This window comes from Chrysemys picta, chromosome 3 (assembly GCF_011386835.1).
Source record: "Chrysemys picta bellii isolate R12L10 chromosome 3, ASM1138683v2, whole genome shotgun sequence".
NCBI lineage: Eukaryota > Metazoa > Chordata > Testudines > Emydidae > Chrysemys > Chrysemys picta.
Genome location: NC_088793.1, coordinates 206,316,967 through 206,330,083, shown reverse-complemented (window position 1 = coordinate 206,330,083; position 13,117 = coordinate 206,316,967). Strand labels below are relative to the sequence as shown.

Below are 13,117 nucleotides of genomic sequence, written 5' to 3'. Positions count from 1 at the left end.
CAAGATCTCTTTCTTGAGTGGTAACAGCTAATTTAGACCCATCGTTTTATATGTACAGTTGGAATTATGTTTTCCAATGTGCATTACTTTGCATTTATCAACATTGAATTTCATCTGCTATTTTGTTGTGAGATCCTTTTGTAGCTCTTTGCAGTCTGCTTGGGACTTAACTATCTTGAGTAGTTTTGTATCATCTGCAAATTTTGCTACCTCACTGTTTACCCCTTTTTCCAGATCCATTTATTAATATGTTGAATAGGACTGGCCCCGGTACAGACCCCTCAGGGACACCACTATTTACCTCTCTCCATTCTGAAAACTGACCATTTATTCCTACCCTTTGTTTCCTATCTTTTAACCAGTTACCAATCCATGAGAGAACCTTCCCTCTTATCCCATGAGTGCTTACTTTGCTTAAGAGCCTTTCTGAGGGACCTTGTCAAAGGCTTTCTGAAAATCTAAGTATGTTATATCCACTGAATCCCCCTCGTCCACATGCTTGTTGACCCCCTCAAGGAATTCTAGTAGATTGGTGAGGCATGATTTCCCTTTACAAAAATCATGTTGGCATTTCCCCAACAAATTATGTTCATCTATATGTCTGACAATTTTGTTCTTTACTATAGTTTCAACCAGCCTGCCTGGTACTGAAGTCAGGCTTACCGGCCTGTCATTGCTGGGGTCACCTCTGGAGCCCTTTTTAAAAATTGGCATCACATTAGCTTGACATGCTGGCTGTAAGTTTTGCCTTGCGAAGAGAGGAACATAGGGCATCTGGATCTGCAGTGATCTCGTCAGGCTGTCAGGGCTGAAGGTAGCACGTTTGGCTATACATCCCCTCCTCTGAAGCAGCTTGATTTGGTTCATAAGTCAGTGTGGAAGCCCTTGAAGAAGCCCCCTTCTTTTATGCTGGGAGTAGAGCTCAAGTATCAGAGTTGCGAGGTGTAGCAGAAATCTGCTTGTGGTGGGGCTGGGGCACTTCTTAAGCAGCCCCTGTTCCGGGAAGGGGCATGTCGGCTGGGACTTTGTGAAGAGTTTAATGAGGTGTCCTCTGTGGCACTCTGTGTGCCCCATGCATTGAACTACGAAAGCTTCTGCAAAAGCTGAACTGAGTCGGCTCAGAATTTCAGACCCCATGTGTGTTGGATCAGGTGGCTTTGTCACATCCATTTGCTTCTTGAGGTTTGTGCTGCAAGAGAGTCCAAGCCTCCAGTGCTTCAAATAGATCATGTCACTCCAAGGTTCAGCGCAGAAGGTGCGCCTCACTCCCAGGGTGCTCTGCATGTGGAGATATTCTGGAGACACCAGGCGAGTATCACCAAAAGCACTTTGAGGAGTCCAGTCCTCCTGAGACTGGAGGTTGGGAGTAGAAAGCCACAAGCCAGCACCTGAAAGGCCCATGCTCCACATCTTAGTGACATAGAAGCAAATGTTTTAAGAGACTGCAAGGCTTCCAGCCTGGAAATGTTGGTCCTTTCCAGTCTTGCTTTGCTCATCTAAGAGTCTGGACCAAACTCTGGAGGGACGGGCCACCCCAATCACTCTTAAGCAGGTAGAGCATAAGTGTCTCAGAGGGACAAAATTAACACTTTCTCCCAATCTCTCCCCATGAGATTGGCTGCACCAGACCCTGCCAAAGTCAGCCAGGCAGATTGGTGCTGTCTGGAAGTTGTACGTTATTAAGACTGTATCAGCTACCATCAGCCCTATATTAGTATGTACCTGTTCCTCAGTTCTCTGCTCCTGGAAGCCGAACGCATTCACTGTCCTCTATAGTGGGTGGGAGGCCTGGCACTGGATTAAGGTGGAAGGCAGTAATGAGAACAGCTGCCAGAGGAAGACACTCAGGCCTGCATGCTGCAAGTTTTGGGATCTGCTGTGTGATCGAGAGAACCTTTTGAGGGGAGAGTACGGCCACCCCTGGGTCCCTGCAAGCTCTCAGCCCTTCTCTTGCCTTACTTGGGATGCTGAACCCTGAAGGAAACTAGCTGTTTGTTCAGCAGAGCCCTGGCGACCTGATCTCCGTTTTTGTCACTGCCCCTTAACGCTGCTCTGCAACCACTCTGTAACGTGCACCCGCTTCACACTGCCAGGTTAGTGTAAACGGGAAGCCAGCCCTAAAGCTCTGCGTGTTCAGTGGCATCCCACTTCTGGGCCTCCCAGCACACAGGGTGACCATGCTCTGCTTCCCCAGGAACTGGGTGTTGGAGAAGACGAGCAGGATCATGCCTTGGGAATCTCTCTCCGTGGCAGACACTCCTGCGCTCGAAGTACTGAAGATGCCTGTGGCTGAGTGTACCGGAGGCATCTCTGGGAGAACATCGTCATCGACCTGGGGATGCTTGGCACCTCCTTTCCTGGGCTTGGTTGGCTTAGAGAGCATGGAGAGCAGGTTTGGGAGGCAGCCCAGGCCCTGGGGCAGCCCACGCAGTAGCAGTGACATACAGTTTCAGGATGGAGGCCAGTTGTTCTGCTTGGGCAGTTCCTCTTGTTGGCTGGTAGATCTACAGAGGCGTTAGACTCCTGAAGGGATATTTTACTTAACCCTCCTCTTCTCCCTGCCCCAGCACACACCTTTGCAGGTGACGTGGTGGGGTGAAAAACATGGTTAGCAGCTCAGGCAGAGATTGTCTGCCTGGAGCCAAGACACTCGGTCTGAACCCTCTCCCCCAAGCCTGGGGCAAGATGGCTCTTTGGCTGTGTTTGAAAGAGGGTTGCCTTTCCATGGGACACGAGCTGGGGATGTTCTGCTGCGTCGCAAATCCTTGGCTGTGAGACAAGCTCCCCTGTGCAGCTGGAGGTTTCTCTGGGTGTTGGTCTGGGCTGTGAAATAATAATGCATTGCCCGTTAAAACTGTCTGTCTGCTGCGGGTTAGCAGTGAGCAGCCCCAGCAAATGGGATCTCTTCAAGGAGATTTGTTTAATTAGCCGTTAACCCCCGATGACCTGTTCCTTTGCCTCCCTGCTTGGGGATGCCTGAGGAAACCATCAGGAGGATGTGGGGATTAGTTATCTCTGGTCAGCTTTGGGAATGGTAACTGCATCACAAAGCCTTTGTATATTGTGGTCCTCTCTCCCTGAGGGCATCTCACCAAGCCCTCGTGTGGGCCCTGCACACTGCCAATGGGGGAAACATTTTCTCTGATCATTCACGCTGTTGTGACAGGTTGGGGCACTTGCAACTGTTCTCACCGGGCTGCCAGGCTCTGCTGTCATGCCAGGCTGCTGCACAGTGCAGCTGCTGGCCAGTTGGTCTGGCAGACGCGTATAACCTCCCCTCCTTGTCTCCCTTTGGCTTTTCCCTTCGTTATGGTGGATTTGCCGGAATGTTACTTCCATAGCTGTTTGTCCTTAGGGTGCCACCCTATGTTCTGCCATGCAGCATGCATCCGGAGACAGGGAGAGAGTCCCCTGCTCAGTATGTCGTCTTGCGGGCAAAGATGAGATGTGCAGGGATACGAAGGATGCCGTTGGCTTAGATTGAAATGCTCTCCTGGAAGCAATGTGAGATTGAGCCGGGTTAGTCTCTGTGGCTTTTGCAGAGGGAAGTGAGTCTGTAGGAGAGATCTGAATGGGGAAAGGGTCAGGGCTTGGCACGCTGATTTTGGAGGTCACGCCACGCATGGGGTGGTGTTGTTACCTGCACACTCTAGGGCACCTCACTTTTACCCTTCCGTAGGCTCAGGGCATAATCTTCTGTGGGTTTGCGGGGCCTTTTACCAGTGAACGAGCCTTACACAGTAATATCCTTAACCTCTGTTTATTAACAGTTACCAGACAGAATACACACGCTAAGCATACAATGCGCACCGCTGCCAATACGGCAGATGAACCTTTCCTGGTGACCAGTCAGGATCAGGTCGTCCTGGGCTCCTCCAGCTTCTGCGCAGTGTGGTTGGCAGCGTGTTGAGGTTTGGCAGCTCTGATCTTGGAGCTGTGTCCTGGAGTTCCTTTTGGACCCCAGTTTATACAGTGAGGCCTTGGCTACACTTACCGGCAAGTTCGACGGCTGGAAATCGAACTTCTGGGTTCGACTTATCGCGTCTAGTCTGGACGCGATAAGTCGAACCCGGAAGTGCTCGCCGTCGACTGCGGTACTCCAGCTCGCCGAGAGGAGTACCGCGGAGTCGACGGGGGAGCCTGCCTGCCGAGTGTGGACCAAGGTAAGTTTGAACTAATTCGAAATAAGGTACTTCGAACTTCAGCTACGTTATTCACGTAGCTGAAGTTGCGTACCTTAGTTCGAATTAGGGGGGGTAGTGTAGACCAAGCCTGAGTGAAAGTTGGGTCCTGCTTAGCTGTCCCGTAACCAATCATTGTAAACTGAAGTCCTACAAACCGGTATGTCCCCCCAGTCCTAGCCTATTACAAAACAATTCTTTAACCAATCACATCCCACCATCTTAGTTGATTTAAATATTGTAAAAAATTAGTTACACAACAGACAGAATCAATTAAAGAACGAGACAGACCCTACAGAAGTGGGGACTGTAAAGGCCAAACAATAGAAGTAGAGATTTCACAGTCACAACGGTTGATAAGTGATTTCTTGCCAGAGAGAACACTATCAAAGTTTTCTTTAAAAATCTTAAGATCTGTCTCTTTATCTGGTGATGGGTGGGTACTATTAGGACAGGAGCCTTTCTAACAGCCCAATTTAAAAATGTTATTAAAGCTAATGTTAAAATGTTGTATAGTACACAGGGTTAAGAAAAGTGTGTCTGTACATGTGGGGATAGTGCTTAGATTCTCCACAAATAAAAGTTAGTTTTGAAAAGTGATATGAAACATATAGTGCATAATCAGCAATAACCCACATTTAGGTGACTAAATTTAAGCATACAGTTTTGATATTAGCATCTAAGCATTCGGGTACATTACTCATGAAAAGTTGTACAAAGTGGTTGTGGAAAGCAAAATATAACAGTGAGCGAAGATTGTTTCCCAGTAATTGAGCATTTAGGGTATGTTGTCCGTTTAGAATACAATCCGTGAGGGAAGTATTTCAGTTACTTTCCCCACTGCACTTCTCATCGGCACTCCAGCTCCTCCCTCCCGGTATTGCCGATGTCCGGTGATGTGTTCTAGGTAGGTGTCTCTTGATCATCTGAGGGCGTCCGACACCACAAATTGCCACATCAGCCGAGCGTAGCATTGACCGATTCCGCGTTCCCACAACACTGGCTCATTATTGGGGTCCCATGTGCCCAGGGCTCCAATGATCAACATTTCTGACTGAACCTGGTAACCCTTAGCTCTCAAGGTGTTGGACAGAGGGGCATATTTCTCCAGCTTTCGAGCTCAGGTGTTGCGGAAGGCTGGGGTCCTGTTCTCGAAGAGCACTGTGACATCCACCATGATGATCTCCTTCCGGTCCTCGTCAGTGATGATGATGTTCGGTCACAGGTGGCCGTCGGTTCCAGGGATGGCGGCGTTTACGACAGCCTTCCCTATTGGTGGTGGGATGGCTCTGACTGGGTGATCTTGGCTGGTGTTGTGTTGCAGCTGCCAGGCTCTGGAATGGGTCTTGCAGTTACACAGGACGTGGGGTAGCGTCTCGTTGGCATAGCCGCACTTCCTGCATCGCTTGGCCCGATTCCCGTGGCGGGAACATTGTTTTGATGCAATTTAGAAGGAAGGTGCTGCTGCTGCCCTAATGTGGCTGCTTCTGCTTACTAAAGAAAAATGCCTCAGCGCTTAGAGCGTGGAAGATTGCCTGGAGAAGGGAGGTGGAGGAAGCGGGTACTGTTTGCGGGGAGGAATACTACGGAACAGGTCCTGAGGGGTGGCTGGGGCAGAGAGCTCTGCAAGGTAAGGGCTAGTCGCTCAGATTGCATCAGTGAGGGGGTTCCTGGAGGTGCATTCCCTGCTCCAAGGTTCCTGCAGGGTTTTTGTGTTCAGGTTGCTCTATGTAACAGGATCAGCATTGAAATGCTCTTTGGAGGCAGTTGTTACAGTTGGAGGGGGAGTTATCATGCAGCAGTGAAGGAGAGCATGTGTGAGCAGCGGCTGCCTGTTTTGTGATGTTAACCATGTGCAGTGGAGACTGCCTGTGCTTCCCTGCTGAGTGTGGTATTGAAGGAATTCCTCTAGGAACCCTTCCGGAGGCCAGCTGTTTCCATGACCGTTACTGGGTGGGTTGCCTCAGCCTTGTCTTCAGCGATCAGTTTACAGGCATGAAACTGTAATTGCTTTGTTCTCTTTTTATTGTAATAATTGGTTAGAAATTCAGCTCAAGGCTGCACAGCCGTTCTTCGGTACAGATCCTGGGCATGAGGCGGGTAGAGAGACGTGGAAAAACATTGCTTACAGCATGTCTTAATGAGCAGCTTGGCAGAGACTGATGGGAACTAAGGGCTTGTCTACCCTTAAAATGCTGCAGTGCTTCACTGGAGAGGCTACCTATGCCGACAGGATGGCTTCTCCCACCCGTGTAGCTACTCCACTTCCCTGAGAGGGGGTAGCCATGGTGATGGGAGAATTCTCCTGTTGACTTCTCTAAACCAGGGGTTAGGCCGGTTTAACTGTCGTTCGGGGGGGGGGGGTGATTTTCACACCCCTGAGCGATGTTGTTATACCAACCTAACTAACTCCCTGGTGTAGACCAGGCCTAAGACTGTTCTGTGGTTGTGGTTTTTGTTTTAAACTCTGGCTGAAGATGTAGCTGGCTTCTCAGCCGTACACTCAGAGCCTGGTTTTAAAAGACATTGCCCACTGGGGGCCGCAGAGCCAATGCCTTGTGATGGAGATGTCAACCGTTTGCTCCAGCCCAGCTTCTCCTGCGTGTTGCCTTCCTAGGAGGGCTGGTGCTGCAATTGTCAGACCAGCGGAGGGAGCAGAGAGGTGACAGCCGTCTCCTGAGTGGATGTATCCTCTTGGGGGGTCCATGTGACTCTGACAAGCATCACAGCTAATATGTGCAGAGGATACACCCGCTCTGAGTACTTGGAGTTTTACCGGCCCAGCCCGTGGAGAAGGGGCATTGAGTTTCAGGGCCCTCCTTTTTCTCTAGGTAGGATGTGGCCAGTGATTTTAACATTCCAGTTATGTGACCCCTCTCAGCACCGCTCAGCAATACTAGTTGTCTCCAATTTCATACATCAATGAGCATTTCTAATTCCTCGTTTAACCAGGCTTCCAGCATTGCTGTACTGGTGATCAAAGAATTTATTCTGTGTCCCTTGACACCTTGAGTCTGGGCCACCGGCTTGGGTTTGTCCTGTGTTTACCCCCGGTACCCTGCCCCTTCTGTTGCTAGTCTAATGCCTGCCTGGCCTGTCTAGCTCGTCTGTCACGCAGAAGACTGGTTTCCCTATCGCTGGGATGGAGCTGTTCACCTGGTGCAGCAGCCATCTCTCCCATGGTAGAATTGTGTTGTGATCCAGTGATAGTTGGCCATAGACTAGCCAGACCAGTATGGATCTGGGTGCAGAGAAGATTTTTGTTCCTCTTTTTCCTCCTAAAGTTCTGGTTTGGATGCAGTGTATGTCTTAAAAAGTTAGCCTGATGGGCTTTAAAGGAATTTCCAGATGTTGAGGTTGATTACAACAGGCCAGCCGCATCCAGAAATTCTTCCCTGCCGTTAAAGTAGTTCCATATGGCCTGGATGGTTAAAATGTTTTATTGTCAACTCCGCAGGTCTGAGGGGCTTTCTAAACCGGAGACCCTCACGCTGAGCGGCATGGGAGCTGGAAATCATGTTGAGTTTCAAATCGCTCTCAATGTTTAGTTTGGCTCCCATCCCTGGACTAGCCGAGCATCTCTCCATCCTGCTAAGCTGTAGAATAGGCCTACCACAGAGCAGGCTGTCACGCTCTGAGCAGTGTTCTTTACGCGGCTTGGGAGACTGCCTTTCTAAGCAAGGATTCATATTGTACTGGTAAGCATTCAAGGGATCTGCCGAACCTCTTAGCTTTCGGCACTCGCTCCCACAGCTTCCAGTAGTGAGAAATCAGGGACGTGGTTTCACGTTTGTGTCGGAGGGGAGCTAAACTCTGGAGTTTTGTGCTGTTCCCTGTCCCATCATGCTGAAAATTAGCAGCAAGAGAAGGAAGTTCATAAAGTCCCGCTGACTGGTGCCAGGAAACACATGGCTCACTTGGCTGTGAATGAGAGGTCTGTGGCGGGGCTGGGTGTCGGACTTGCTCAGAGGTGTCCGGAGCTCGTGAGCCTCGCAAGCTGGGAGGGCTGGGCGGAGGTAGGAGTCAGGAGGGCTGAAGTGGGGCACAGAAGTCTGCTTAAAACCTGTTGTTGAGACTGTGAAGAGAGCAGCGCTTCCCTCCAGCTCTCCGCGCTGAGAGTGCTGGGCTGGGAGTCATGAGACCCAGGAGTTCGTCTGCTTTGGGCTGGCTGGCCGGCCTGGGCAACTCACGTCAATGCCCTCACCTGGGAGAATGGGGTAGCTGCTCGTGGGAAGGTGGAGCAACTAATGTCTGAAGCTCTTCAGCCAGGAGGCGCTAGAGAGAAGGGCTTAGTTATTGGGTTTAGCTGGGTCGAATCCTAGCCCCTCTTTTTGTTCCTGGCCGAGGGGGCGGAGCACTGCACCCATTGTCTCAGTGCGACCACTTGGGGCACCAGGTCATCCAGCACTCCTGCTACCCGACTGGCTCAGGGTGCTGTCCCAGTAAGAGAGCATCTGTGATCGGGGGATGCTGCACTGTGGGGATGGCTGCTCCAGCACTGGTTAGTTCATGTGTGTGCAGGTCTCCAAGGCCTGTCAGTCATCAGACATGTGCCAAGGAAAGTATTTCCAGGCCGGACTGGGCTCCGTGTTCTGTGACAGGGTCCCTTAACATGATGGTTTGGTTGAGCCCTCCAAGATGACCAGCTAACAGATTGCATTGCCGGTCATTTAACCAAAAGACCTCTCTTTACCCTGCCAGTGTACCCAAAGCTGGAAACACGGGGTGCTAAAGATGCTGGGGAGAGCATTTACCATAAATCAGGTGACTGAATTGTTAACGTAGTTGCCCAGATTACAAACTGCTGCCGCCGCCCCCTCTCTTTGTTGGGGTTTTGTAATTGGCAAATGAGTCCAAAGTTGTAGTCTGTGACTAGGAAGGTGTGGAAGTGTCTCTGTTCTTTAAGGATGCAAATCTGAAAGGAGCCCTTTCTATTCCTGCTTATAGGACGTGTCCACTGCTTCTGTACTAAATCCCCCAAAGAAGGCATCACACTTCAAATGGCAGCTTGGTATATTGTGGAAGTGCCTAGGCTCGGGTCAGGACTGGGGCCCTGTTGTGCTGGGCACAACACAGATGACTTTGTCATTGCCTAAGGAGCTTACAATCTAATTTGGTTTGTAAGTATTGAAGTGTCCCACCTTTGCCGGGATAAATGGTGTTCAGGATCTCTGGGCCAGGGGTAAATGACTGGGTGTGCAGCAGGCCATGGTAGTACCGTGGGTCAGTTCCACGTGGTGGTATCAGTCGGCATTTTGTTTTCCCTGGTGGCTGAAGACCTGTGTCTCTCTCCAGGCTCTAATGTGACATGGCTTCACAGGCCATTACTGATCCGGAGCTCTTCCTGAGGCTGAGATGTGCTGACACTTGGCAATTGGCTGACTCCTGGGAAGATCTGACAGTCTTGAAATCCCAGGGCTGTTCACTGGTCGTTGATAGCGAAGGCTTTTTGGTGTCATTTGTAAAACTCAAACGCTCATCCTGTTTAAGCTGCTGGTTCGCTGTGTGCAAACTTACACTGCACCACAAGATCTGTGCAAGCTCCTCAGTGCATCTCCAGAGAGCAGAGTGCAGAGGGCTGTCTCTCTCTGGGAACGACCTGGGCTTCAGTGTTGTCAGCTGTAGGGAAAAGCCTCATCTCAAGAGGAGAGTCTGGCTGAAAATGTGTTGGCTGATTCAGGGCCCAGAGCGCTATGGTGTTAGCATCTCTGAAACAGATTTTCTCTGTTTAAAAACATCTCTTCACATTTGATGCTCTTTGCCGTTCACCTGATTGTGTAAAGGAATTGCCCTACTTATGTCTCTTGCCTGTTGCTGTGTAAGACGTTTAGCATGTGCCCAAGGCAGGCACTGAACTTGCTTAAAATGGACCAGGTGGCAGCCAACCTTCTTTTTAATACACAAATGTGACTGCCTGCTTGACGCTGCAGAGCCCAGCAGGCAATGTGGCTTTGCTCAGGCCACAAAGGATCATCATAAGCTGGGACCTGTGGTCCCCACCCTGCCGCACCTCTGGCAGGGTGAACAAGAATCCATGGCTTCTTACTTACAAATAATTAATATTCAAGCAATACACATTTGCTGTCTGAAGTTTTAAAGATAATCAAACCACTGAACTGCTGGAAGTCACTGGCTCAGCACCTGCAATCTGAGTTTGAAGCTAACCCAGGTTTTGACAGCACTGTGCAAATAGAGATTTTTTTCATTTCAGTTTATTCAACTAGTTCAGTTCAATGACTAATTTATTCCAAGCTAAGAAACTGATTGGGAATTGAAAAAGCAAGAAAGTTTTGTTTTCCTCTTCCAATCTATGAATAAAAAGTAGGTGTGAGAGGATGAAATCTGTTAGTTCTAAATGCTTGAAGGACATGGTGACCAGAACCAATCAGTTAAACTTGTTAACTACATGTTCTGAAAAACTTACTTATTTGTTCTGATGTATCCAGCACATTTAAGGTTGTTTTATTTAAGGTTTATTTACTTTAAAATGCTGGCTTTGTGCATTTTTTATTGAATTTGAATTTCCATCCAAATAGAGCATGACACAAATCATGAGTTAAAAAAAAAAAAAAAAAATCACCTAGTAAAAAAGATTTTCTAATGTAATAAAAAATGTAAAATTAAGAATCTGAATAAATATATGTTAAGATAGATATAATAGCTATACACATGTATTTAAGCAATAGTATATCCTCCTGGTAAGCAAAATGAAACACCACATTTAGTGTAAAGGTTATATTTAATTGCAAATCAATGTGTTTTAATGGATATACCAATCAATGAGAATCGACCTTTCTTTAGGAAAATAAAAAGTATGAATGCAAAACAAGATTAAATTATTTAAATCAAGGTTTCTTGCTTGCTGCTTTAACTCATGATGAAAATGGACTGACAATAAGTGGCTATGGGCCATAGGTGTGTTTCTGAGGTGGTTCTACCTCTGACACTTCCAATAGAACAGGGGTTCTCAAACTGGGGGTCGTGACCCCTCAGTGAGGTTATTACATGGGGGGTTGTGAGCTGTCAGCCTCCACCCCAAGCCCTGCTTTGCCTCCAGCATTTATAATGGTGTTAAATATTTTTAAAGTGTTTTTAATTTATAAGGGGGGGTCGCACTCATAGGTTTGCTGTGTGAAAGGGGTCACCAGTACAAACGTTTGAGGGGGAGGGATAGCTCCGTGGTTTGAGCATTGGCCTGATAAACCCAGGGTTGTGAGTTCAATCCTTGAGGGGGCCACTTAGGGATCTGGGGCAAAATCAGTACTTGGTCCTGCTAGTGAAGGCAGGGGGCTGGACTCAATGACCTTTCAGGGTCCCTTCCAGTTCTAGGAGATGGGTCTCTCTCTCTCTCTATTTATTTATTTAACCACTGCACTAGAACATAAGTATCTTTTGCAAGACAGAGTGGCTAGAGCGTGGACTCGGATGTATGTCCAGCTGGCGGGACCCCTTGGTGATCTGCTGCTCTGTGAGCCTTTCTTGCCCTAGAAGAGCTTTTCTTTCTTGCTGGTGTTGTCCATGGAAAGCAGCTACTCTTGCTGGAATTGCTTCCTAAGCCAGGCTGCTGGAGCTAGTCCCGTGACTTTGAGAGGGTACCGTGTACGAAGAGCCCACCATCTCTGCCGGCAGTAGAGCTCCTTGGAGAACCAGGCTCACATCAGTTTTCTCCATTAACGTCCAGGGTACGTTTATTTATGGAAAAGACATTTGTCTCAATGCTGTGGAGCCAGTCAGTCTCGGTTATTCTCATACTAACCGTGAGGAATTAGCTAGCCACTACGCCAGCTGCTGAGCTCCTCCTCTGAAGCAGAGAACGAAGGCTGCCCCATGCTCTGGGAGGAGACAGGCTTCTGTTGGCTTGTCGTGTGCTCTGCGTTCTGCAGCCTCCGCACAATGGTCGTTTTCTAGTGCTTCGGATTTTATCTTCTGCGTTGGGATTGGACTAACGTTAGCTAAACTCTACAGGTGGTCCCACCCTGCCAGGGCTCGCTGCGAGCCGGCACGGATTCTCTTCGCTTTGGAAGCAAGCAGCGGGACAGTAATGCTCTGGTGGTTAGGTCCATGATGGGCTTGGGGCATCCGCTGAGCCTGTCCATTGCAACTAGTGTGTGAAAGACTCTGTACTGTTGTGAACACACGGCGTGCCCACTTCACCCCAAGCCCTGACTGCCCAGGCAGCTGGCTGAGAGACCAAGCTGTCTCATCGGTGAATAAAGCTAACGCCCTGAAGCAGTTACCTGAAAACGACAGGTAACTTCCTAACCCTGGCTTGTGGAACACCCTCCAGTCCCCCCCCACTTGTCTAATGTGATGTGGGGAGCGATTACATCCTCTCAGCCGCTAACGGAAGGAATGGGGTGACTTCTTGCTGCTCCATTCCACACCTGTCGTGGCGATCAGAGAGGCAACAGGCTGTTCCGGCTGTTCCTGCGTCCGACTGAGAGTTGTGGTACGGTTGCCGCTGTGCGTGGAGTCACTGCACACCTCAGATTCTATCGATCTAGGGCACTTCTGTGGCCCCAGCAGCATAGTGCCGGGGCACCTGGCAGTCGCTCCTGTACCTACCCTCACACCACGGGGGGAGGCAGGGCCAGGTTGTTATCTCCGTGGGTAGGACCCTATCAAAATCACGGTCCATTTTGGTAAATTTCATGGTCATGGATTCAGCTATTTAAATCTGAAACTTCGTGGTGTTATAGTATGAACTCACAGCACCATGTGGGTTTGGCCCGGAGCGCAGCTGTGTGCTGGGCACTGCACAAACACAAAGGCAGGCATGGTCCCGCATAGTCTGACTAGCTGAGCGGCTGCTGCTCTCAAATGAAGCTACAGGTCAGCAAAACGTCAGCGCGCATTCCAACCTGGCGTGTTTCTGGCTCCGCCGAACGGCCGGAGGAATTCCGGCACCACCCTCTGGTTTGCTCAGTGTACGTGGT

At 49.4% G+C, this 13,117-nt stretch overlaps 1 protein-coding gene across 2 annotated transcripts in view; it reads left to right on the top strand.

Moving 5' to 3' along the window:
• The window catches only part of PTK7 (protein tyrosine kinase 7 (inactive)), an 87,418-nt gene that overhangs the window by 40,354 nt on the left and 33,947 nt on the right, over positions 1–13,117 (top strand). The window contains exon 1 of one of the 2 annotated variants that reach the window (XM_024104165.3): positions 8,094–8,115. The exons of the other annotated variant lie outside the window; for it this stretch is intronic. Within the exon in view, the coding sequence (XP_023959933.2) occupies positions 8,109–8,115 (7 nt within the window). The 5' untranslated portion in view covers positions 8,094–8,108. Of the gene's footprint in view, positions 1–8,093; positions 8,116–13,117 lie in introns of those variants that run through there. 2 annotated transcript variants of the gene reach the window in all.